General features: G+C 30.5%; 1 protein-coding gene across 4 annotated transcripts; it reads right to left on the minus strand.

Moving 5' to 3' along the window:
• Window positions 1-4,773: 4,773 nt before the first annotated feature.
• LOC107491750 (U-box domain-containing protein 3) lies at window positions 4,774-9,332 on the minus strand. Of its 4 annotated transcripts, none has more exons than XM_016112671.3 (5): window positions 9,147-9,332; window positions 8,045-8,325; window positions 7,812-7,928; window positions 5,723-7,633; window positions 4,774-5,409 (listed from the first exon to the last, which is right to left on the minus strand). In XM_016112671.3, exons 1-5 carry the CDS (start codon window positions 9,154-9,156, stop codon window positions 5,344-5,346), a joined length of 2,385 nt encoding a protein of 794 aa, XP_015968157.1. In that variant the 5' UTR covers window positions 9,157-9,332; the 3' UTR covers window positions 4,774-5,343. The 4 variants fall into 4 exon arrangements, with proteins under 4 accessions (XP_015968157.1, XP_015968156.1, XP_020981782.1 ...); XM_016112670.3 differs by having other exon boundaries at window positions 8,045-8,328; XM_021126123.2 differs by lacking the exon at window positions 9,147-9,332 and adding an exon at window positions 8,720-9,119 and having other exon boundaries at window positions 8,045-8,328.
• Between the last annotated feature and the right edge of the window lie 891 nt (window positions 9,333-10,223).

Below are 10,223 nucleotides of genomic sequence, written 5' to 3' on the forward strand. Positions count from 1 at the left end.
TAACGTTCCAGCTCAGCAAACGTTAGCCACCTCAGCAACCGAGATGACGGAAGGACGAACTCGATCAACGTGAGTAACTTTCGAGGACGCTTTAGATTAATTTTATCTTTCGAGGATGAAAATAGAGATCGGGGTATCTTTCAAGAACGATTTTGACTATTAACTCTTTTGCATAAGGATCTTCAAGTTCTCCCTCACATTACGCCAGTTTCTAACAGTAGCACCTCTTAACATCCATGGCATGCTAGACTAGGCCGCCCATCACATAATAGATTAGTTGCCTTACAAAAGTATTTTAAATTTATTGATTGTACCAACCCTGAGCCGTGTCATTCTTGCCATCTTGACAAACAAAAATGTTTACTTTTTTTAGTTAGTTATAGTGTTGTAGAAAAAGTGCTTGAACTCTTACACATAGATCTTTGGGGACTTATGTCTAGTCCCACTTTTACAGGTAAACATTATTTTTTGAGTTAATTGTGCCGCAATCATTATATAATTTTGGTTCATTTATGAGTGAATTAAGGTGCATTTAGACCCGTTGTCCTACACAATTCAAAATTCTTTCTCCTCTTTCTCCTCATTTTTACTACTTTTTCTTCTTCTTTTTCATCTTTTTTTCTTCAATTTTTCCGTATTTTTTCATTTTCTTATAATTCTTCCTGTTTCACTCTCTTAAAAGGAAGAAAACAAAAAAAAAAGAAAAGAAAATATCAAACAAAAAATATATTAATAACATTATCTGATCCAAAATTAATTTTGGATGTATTTTTGTTCATGATTCAGTATTGTTTTGTGCTTATTTTCGAATTGAATTTATGTGTTGTAATTACTATGTAATTTCAGTTCATTTTTGAGCTAATTGTATTGCATTAATTATATAATTTCAGTTCATTTTCTGAGTGAATTAAGGTGCATTTAGATTCGTTGTCCTGCACAATTCAAAACTCTTTCTCCTCTTTCTCTTTATCTTCTACTGCTTCTTCTTTTCATCTTTTTCTTCTTCATCTTCACCTTTTTATTTTATTTTTTTTAAATTATTTTTATTTACTCTCTTGAGAGAAATGAAATAAAAAAAAAGAAGAAAATATCAAACAAAAAGAGAAGAAGAAACATATTAATGACGTTGTCTGATCCAAAATTGATTTTGGATGTGTTTTTTTTCATGATTCAGTCTTATTTGTGTGCTTGTTTTTTAACTGAGTTTATGTGTCGCAATCATTATGGTAAATTTCGGTTTATTTCTGAGTTAATTGTGTCGCAATTGTTATATAATTTCGGTTCATTTCTGAGTGAATTAAGATGCATTTGGATTCGTTGTCCGTAACAATTCAAAACTCTTTTTCCTCTCCTTTTACTGTAATAACAGCAATAACAAAAAAATGACGATGAGAAGAAAACATGCGAAGAAGAAGGAGAAGGAGGAGGAGGAACGCGAAGAAGAATAAGACGACAACGATAATAACATAGCGCGTAAACATAAATGACTTAATTACAGGAAGGGAGCCACTCAAATAAAGATGTTTGAAACATCTTACTTTTTAAAGATGTTTTTTAATAATTAATATTCAACTTATATAATCGATCAAACTGTGTTATTTTTGTCAAAATTAGGTGAAATAAATCAATTTGACCAAAAAATCGATAAACCAAATCTTGAACCGATTTAAATTAATATTTTTTATAAAAATAACTATAATAACCCTATTATAGAAAATAACTTAAAATATTTCTACTATATATTTTAAAACCCTAAATTCTAACATTTCTCTTCTCTCTATGCCATCATAGAATTAGAATTTAAGAATTTCAAAATTAATATATATAATAAAAATATTTTAGTCATTTTTTATAATAAGAGTATTATAGTCATTTTCTATAAAAAAGAATATTAATTTAGATCGATTCAAGATTTGATTTATCGATTTTTCAGTCAAATTAGTTTGTTTGGTCTAATTTTAACAAAAATAACACAGTTTGATCGATTATATAAGTTAAAAATTTTAATTATTAAAAAACGTCTTTAAAAATAGACGTTTTAAGCGTTTTTATGTGAGTGACTCCCTTAAAGAAATAATGTGTGCACATGTAGTTATACTCTTTTTAATGAGAATAATTTTTATTAGTGTTAGATCTACTTGATTAAACTTAAATGAGAATATTGTTTAAATGTATAGCAAATCTGAACTAAATATGTATTGGCAATGTAGCTTTGAAAATACGATTTTAATTAAGATGTAATAATTTTATAGTAATATCAGGATCGGAAACAAATTTTTTTCGGTCAATATCAATTCATATTTTAAATTATTTTATTTTTTTAAGTTATAATTTTTAAATTTTAATTTTTTTTAATTCTTAAATTATTAACTCTATACTTACGTCAATGTCGTCTTGGATTTTTGTCCAGCGTTCTCTGCGAGTCTGCTCAATGCCATCTTTTCTTCACGGAGAATTAATGAATCATTATCGAACGAAAATGGCATGAATTAACATTTTATGTCTTTTTTTTTTTCTGTTTACACTTTAACGACTAGCTAATTCCTTGCCGATCTCAATGTACAGTTTAAAATAATAGAAAGTATTCAAAACCATTTTTTAGAAATAATATAAATATTAGAAAAATATAAATAACTACAACGAATTATTTCTTTTGTATTATTAAAATATAATTAATATCAATTAGAATTAATTAGCATTATTTAAAATATTATCAAAAAGAATTTAATAGTTAAAGTCAAAGATTATATATGCATAAAATATATGATGATTGGAAAAAATAAAAATAAATTAGGCTTGGTATTCAAATTAACTTATACTTGATATCTAAGTTTGTTTGATGTGCAAAATTATTTAAAGTTTAAATTTGTTTGACGTTAAAGATCACATAAGATTCAAGACCTTTTAAGATTATTTGAAGTCAAAGATTATATTAATTAGCTTAGTATTTTTTTTTGTAAATAAGATTAGTTTTAATAAATTAAAAGAATTTTTATTTATTCACACACTCATTCATTTTAAAATTTTTAGTCATATCAATACACGAAAATATGAGTCATAAATTTATGTAAGTATTAAAAACTCTATTTTTATTTTTATTTTATTTTTTATTATTTAAATTATGTTATTTTTATTCAAGTCACGGTTAATTTTTACACATTCTAATACAAATATTATCATTTTTTATTTTTTATTTTTTGTATTTGTTCTTTTTTATTTCTTACTTTTTATATTTTTATTGGACATAATTTTTAAATTCTAAGAGCAACCCACAAAAAAATCATATTTATTTCTTGAATTAAGATCATTGATACATGTTTAGTCGACACATCGATCCAGACCAAACTCATAGATATAATTAATACAAAAAGGTAAATGAATAAACTTAGGGTTCAAGTTGAAGAGCTCAATAGATTATTTCCGATGAGAATCTAAGATAAAAGAGGTAGAAAAGAGAGGCTCTTAATTGTGACAAAAGGTTTAATGGACTTCAGTGGACCTAATCTCAGTTCAGTGAATAATAATAGTACTAAGAATTCAGGAACTTAACTTAAAATAGGACTTTACTAAAGGAAAGAGAAGAAAACTAAGATGCGAAGTTCACACTTGATATAGACATCAAAATTGGATAATGGATACAAACATATCGGTCATGGTCATGTAACGTAATTCAATTTTTTATTACAATAAAACAGTGAAAATGACAATTAAATTAATTTAATATACAGAGAGAGTTAGCAACAATTTTTTGTTTATATATAAAACAATGAACATGCATGGATCTGATCTCTAAGGTGACAAGTAACTCAAACAACCTCCGAAACACTTGATCAATTCGTTTCTATTTAATTTTTCATATAATCGATTCTTGTGTATACTTAGTTTTGAATTAATAGGGAAGGACTTAAGTTATTGTAGAAGAAGATATATAAAGGAAACTGCAGATTAAATCTTATTAGCTTCCATGTTAAGATATACTAAAAGAAAAAAAAAACTGAAGAAAATAAGAGTGATAGATAGATAGATAGATAGAGAGATATAAAGATGATGGATTCGATTTGATTCGTTTTTGTAATCAAAAGTTGTCTATTTATTATGCATGTCAACTAAAGCTATCAGTCGCAAAAGGAGATATGATGTTTTTCTTTTGGGCAAAAAGTTAAGATTATTTGTATTCCATTATTCATTGGTTATTACGTTAAAATTAAATTTTAGTATGCCATATTCACTTATAAAAATTATTATAGTTTTTTTTTTTTTTTTACATGACCGATAATCTACCCATTCATGAATTTTGGTATGACCATACCCCCTCAAACTCAAGTCGTGTGAAAGAATATGATACCCTCTCATCCAGTTGCAACAAACAGTCCATGAAACATCAGTAATGCTATTACCACTAGAATAGGAATTCCATTCTATTTTTTTTTTTTTTTTTTCCAAAATGATTCTTGCTAAAATATGGCTATAATTCATATGCATTTTCAGTGTGAAAAAAGATTATGTAGATAACTAACATATATTATTACATTAGCAAAAATGTTTGATTCAATCCACATTATCTGATAAGTCATACAAATACAAATACAAACATTTGACTAGATGGCACATTAAAAGAGTAATTTGACTAATCTCTTTGATAAAAGGTAGAATAGGAATAAAGAGTAAAGATTTTTACTAAATCTAAAAAAAAAAAAAACATTTTCATTGAACATAACACAAGGTCAATTATCTAAAGCTTAGCATCCGTATGAAGTAGATATAATATAACTATACAAGTCAAAGCAAAAGCAAAGATTAATTAATACAAGGTTTGAATAAATAGTAATGAAGTTGAGTGCTCAAATTGCAGAACAAGGTACCATAATTTATTATAGACCACGAGAATCTATACATACATACATATATATATGGACAACTACAAATATGTACAACAGTGACTTAGGACCACATAAGTTAATGACTCCAACAACAAAACACTGTTTTAGAGCTTAGAAATGCCTATATAAATATATCCTCCTAAAAATGGTACTCTTCACTACAAAGAAACAAAATCACTAAAGCCAACAGAAGAACAAAAAAGTTTGAAAAATGGAAAATAAATACCCTACATAATATTGAAGTGCCATTTTGAACTTTACAAAAAGAAAAAGAACTTGATCTTGTGACACAAATGATGCATCAGGGAAAAAATGATAATGATAATAACAAAACTAATGAAATGAAAGGAGTGCTAAAAGTGCTAAATGGCAGCAACATAAGATGATGGAGGAACATGATTTTCACACAAGCTACTAAGGTAAGAAAGCAAAAGGGCAATGCAATAACCAAAAATTTCTGTCATCATGATCTTCCCTTCCCGGCAGCCACTTCACGCTGATTACGGAAATGACTGAGTAGCTGTTGCGCCTGCATGCATTCGGACAACACATTAGCTTTTCTTCCGCAGTTTAGAACAAGTTAATGGCTAGAGAATTGATATACATGTCATGACTTCACTAATCCGTTAAAGTTTTGTGCATAACTGAAAATTCTGTTTGAAAATTAATATTTCCTTTAGTATATCATGCATTATGGTTTCTACTGGAATGATATTTAGATCAAAGGGAAAGTGTGATTAAAAAGATATCAGCACTTAGTTTCAACCAACAGTGAAAAAGACTAAACCCTAAACTCTAAATCCTAAATACATAGATGGCAATAGCAAATTATGGAACCAAACCTTTTCTTTTGCTCTTGTCGTGCCGGACTGAGACAATGCAACAAGGGGTGGTACAGCTCCTTCTTGCAGAACGAGGGTACAAAACTTCGAACTATGAAGGCATAGTTGGAAGAGAATAGAAGCAGCATTTTCCTTCCCCCTTTGAGAACCTGATTCCAAAATTTCAACTAGCAAGGGAATTCCCCCTTGCCTTGTTATTTCTATTCGACCCTCTGCAATTGTTGAGAGATTTGCTAAAAGAGCAACAGCCTTGTCAACCATTCTGTCAGCTGGGTCCAATAACTGAGTCAGATACTTCACAGCTCCAGCTTGAACTATCCGAGCTTTATTGTCGTGAAATATTGATAAGTTATATAAAGCAGTGGCAGCATCCTTCTTTCCCCTTAGTGTTCCTGAGGCTAGAAGATCCACCAAAGCTTTAACTGCACTGGAACGGCCAATTTTTTCCTTATTGTTTTCTATTACGGAGAGGCTGAATAGTGCTGCTGCAGAATTCTCCTTGGCACCATCATTTCCTGTCTTCAAAACGTGGATCAGTGGTTCTATGGCTCCTGCTTCCATAATCAAAGACTTGTTGTCCTCGTAAATTGACAAATTCAGAAGAGCTGTCACAGCATGTTCTTGTGTTATCTTCACATTCGAATACAGCAGTGAAAGTAATGGTGTAACTGCACCACACTTCCCAACAATGACACGGTTTTCCATGTTATTCTTGGTAAGGAGCCTCAATTCTTCTGCAGCAGCAGTTTGCACCTCATTTGACTTACTCTGAAGGTCTTCAATCAACTTGTTGACATGAGATATGGTAGTTAGTTCATCATGCTGTAAGTTGGAAGCAGGAACCGAATCAACTTCCGTGTGGCTATTAATAATATTATTATTCTTTCTATGATTATTTCCGTTCTCCATCACTACAATTTTGGATTCAGGGATTTGAGATTGCTTTCCTGAAAACCGAGTAGAAATCCCTGATTCTTTATTTGCAGGATGCTCATTTATGATTTCTCTGCACAACACATTTTGATGCTTATTAGGTATGGCTGACACCCCTTTTGAAACTGGGTTTACATAATCACTGCTAGAAATAGAACTTGACACTGATTCACTTCTGCTGTGACTACATGAAGCCTCAGGGGATGAGTGCTCAAACTTTTCTGTCTCTCCACTTCTGCATCCATTTGATTCTCCACTTAGTCTGAAAGAACCGTCACCATTTTGCTTCTCAAATGCACTTCCAGTTTGAGGGGACGATTTTGAAGTGGAATAGCTACTATGTGAAGACCCAAAACTACACACAGGATCAAAATCTTCAGGAAATGAATGATCTGACGGGGTTGAAACATGGTAAGAACTTTTAGGCTTAGAGTTATTGGGAAGTTTGACAGCATTTTCCTCACACCAGTTTGCTATCATAGCTTTCACGGTATAATTCGGAATAAGATTTGTATGGGAAAGTCTCTGATGAGTCTTGGGACAAACAGTCAGGCCATGATCAAGCCAAATTTGAATGGATTGCCTCTCGTATGTTTGACCAGAAGCCACAATAACAGGTTCTGACATAAGTTCCAATGATAAAGGACATCTAAAATATTGTGGGATAGAGACACCGTGTTTGACTTCACGGCACTCAAATTTCAACACATACTCGCGTAAGTTGCAGACAAGATTCACAATTTGGTTAATTTCATCCAGTTCCTCTTTCATTTTATTGACTTCAGTGTTCAACTTTTCCTTTTCCGCAGCAATACTTTCTTTTAAAAGCTCCTGGTTTGATGTAAGGTGAAGTAACTCAATAATTCCTTTTAGACGATCATTTGAAGTTTGAACATTATTCCTTTGGTTTCTAAGTGCTTCTTCTATATAGACCACTGCTGTCTCCTTCTTAAGATGCTGAAGGTCCTGCATATATTGCTGAAAAGTTTGAAACAATTAGTCTCATAGTTTTACTGATCAAATATACCAAAAAAAATTTAATAAATAGAAGAAACGAGGATTTTTTGTTATTTTTTTACCGTCCTTTTCCGTTGGAACTGAAATGGTGTGAGGACAATAGTAATCAGGAAACAATTAACTTCCAACTTTGGCATACCTGAAGATTGGACAAAACTGAAGGATTTGAAGGTGACTTTAGGGATCTAACAATCACACGACAAATATAAAGTGAAGCACTCTGTAACTTGATCAGCAATTTACCACTTCGAAGAACCTGAAAATAGAACAACCCCAAGAAAAGAGTTAACATCTTCCAGAGAAAAGAGTTAATAAACGCAATAACGTTATAATGATATCAAATTGAACATAAGAATATATGTAACTACTCACGCTGCGAATCTTGCTCATCTTTGGGCCCCATTTTTCAATGAGCTCTCTAGCTTCATTAACCAACATATCCAATTCCTCGCATTCTCTATACAGATTTTCCTCCAAAGGGAGATTGTGATCCACAACATCATCGAGCACAGGTTTCAAACGCTTCAACACACTAACCATATTATCAAAGTTCTTCTTAAGGGGGGTAGGCTTTACTGTATGGCAAGAAACTAGATGAATGAATCGTGAAATGCTGTTGATGAGACATTTCGCTGAAGTTGTATTCGTTTGACCTGCTTTGGTAACATCATAACAAACACGTATTACCAAAAAAAAAAAGGAAGGAAAATTTCTAATACTAAAATAGCTCCATTTTTATATTTTCTTCTTTGCCAATTAAAGTCATCCAACAACATTAAGTGGTTAAAGTAGACTCCATTATTGAGATATTTCCAATAGTGTCACCAAAAGTTTGTGTCCATGCAAAACCTTAGATCAGCAACTAAACACTACAGTACTTAAGCATATCTGAATCTCATACCAAAGCAGATAAAATAAACAAAATGTGCACAAAACCAACTGAAACGAAATCAAATCGCAGAATGGGAGCTGGATTTCGCAAGAACATAAAATGCTTCTAGTACAAAATTAAAAGAGGCCAAATGCAGTTAGCTGAAACATGCCTACCCCAATGAAAATGGAGCATGCAGAACAACAAGTTTCAGAAGTTCCAGTAAAATCACCATGGAAGCAAACATCTAAGCTCAATTCATCCTAATTCATACAATTCTTCACCTTTCAGAACCATCCATTAATTAAATGCTCAAAATTCAATTAGCCCTCTCTTCTTCTTGACAAGTCCCCAATGGTTCCACCAATTACATGAAAAAAGAACATATCATTCCATAACCAACTCAAGAAATCACTTGCAGATAGCTTCAGGAACAACGCAGCAAAAAGTTATCAAGTTAACTAAGGAAATTCCTCAAATTCATATCACCATCATCATTATTCCACACAAAACTCATAATCCCCCTAACGAATCATAAAGTCGAAAAGAGCACCTAAGAAATCATGTAAAAAACGCATTAATTGGAGTTTTGCGTTTGCGTACCTATATGCATGGTTGTGAAGCTGGAATGGCAGAAACGCAAGAACAGATCGTGATCAATTTGAAGCCATGAGAAATGGAAGTTTCCAGAATGAAAGAGGTTCGTTGTTTATTCTGAATTTTGATGGCTGTGTGTTCATCCTTGAACAGAGCCTGAGGCAGAGAGGGTCCAATAGCCAAAGAGAAAATCTTTTATCAAATTAACAAAAATAAAAAATAATAGGGGTTAATGCAGTGGGTCCAATATAATCTTATACGCTTGGACCTATTTGTTACCATCTATCTCAAACTCCAAACATTCAATTAACTTCAAATTAATAATACGTGTGATCATTTTTTTTAGTGAAATCCTAACTTTGTTTTCACTGTTTTGTTTTATTTAGGTGGAAACTCAGGTGCAAGTGAAATTGATAGTTGAGAGTTCATTGTTCTTGAGTTTTTACTTTTAATTAATTATCTTAATTTTTTATTTTTTAAGGATATTACTTTCTTCTATTATTAAAAAATAAATAAGTAACATATATATTTATATACATATATAATAATTAATTTTTTATATACATAATATTTTTATTTATTAGCTGTTAGTTTTTAAATTTTCAGAGAGAGATGAATCTTTAATTAATAAATTTTACATTTAATATTATTAAAATAATTTATTATTATAATAAATTAAGGTTTTTTTATTATCATCACAGACACTCACGGTGATGGAATATTTTTATTTTATTTTATCTTAGCGAATACATATTGTTATGAGTAGACAGAGGTGTGGATGGAAATTGGAATGAACGAAAAGCAATTTTTTGTTGGGACATTCTTCCGCCTTATAATATTGTTGTCTCATTTTGTTTATTATTATTATTATTATTATTATTATTATTATTATTATTATTATTATTATTATTATTTATATAAAAAATTATAAATTTATATGCCTAAATTTTTAAAATTTTATAATGTACAAATATGATTTTTAGATTTGTGTATCTTAATTTTTAAACATTTTTAATGCACAAATTTATCTCCAAATTTATGTATCTTACTCAGATCAAACTCACAGAATTTATCTTTCTTCTA

This window comes from Arachis duranensis, chromosome 6 (genome assembly GCF_000817695.3).
Source record: "Arachis duranensis cultivar V14167 chromosome 6, aradu.V14167.gnm2.J7QH, whole genome shotgun sequence".
Lineage (NCBI taxonomy): Eukaryota > Viridiplantae > Streptophyta > Magnoliopsida > Fabales > Fabaceae > Arachis > Arachis duranensis.

Coding starts and splice junctions, on each gene's coding strand:
- LOC107491750 (XM_021126123.2), bottom strand. Junction 7,929..8,044: donor AGATGAGCAAGATTCGCAGC/GTGAGTAGTTAC, acceptor TTCTATTTTCAG/GTTCTTCGAAGTGGTAAATT. Junction 5,410..5,722: donor CGACAAGAGCAAAAGAAAAG/GTTTGGTTCCAT, acceptor GAATGCATGCAG/GCGCAACAGCTACTCAGTCA.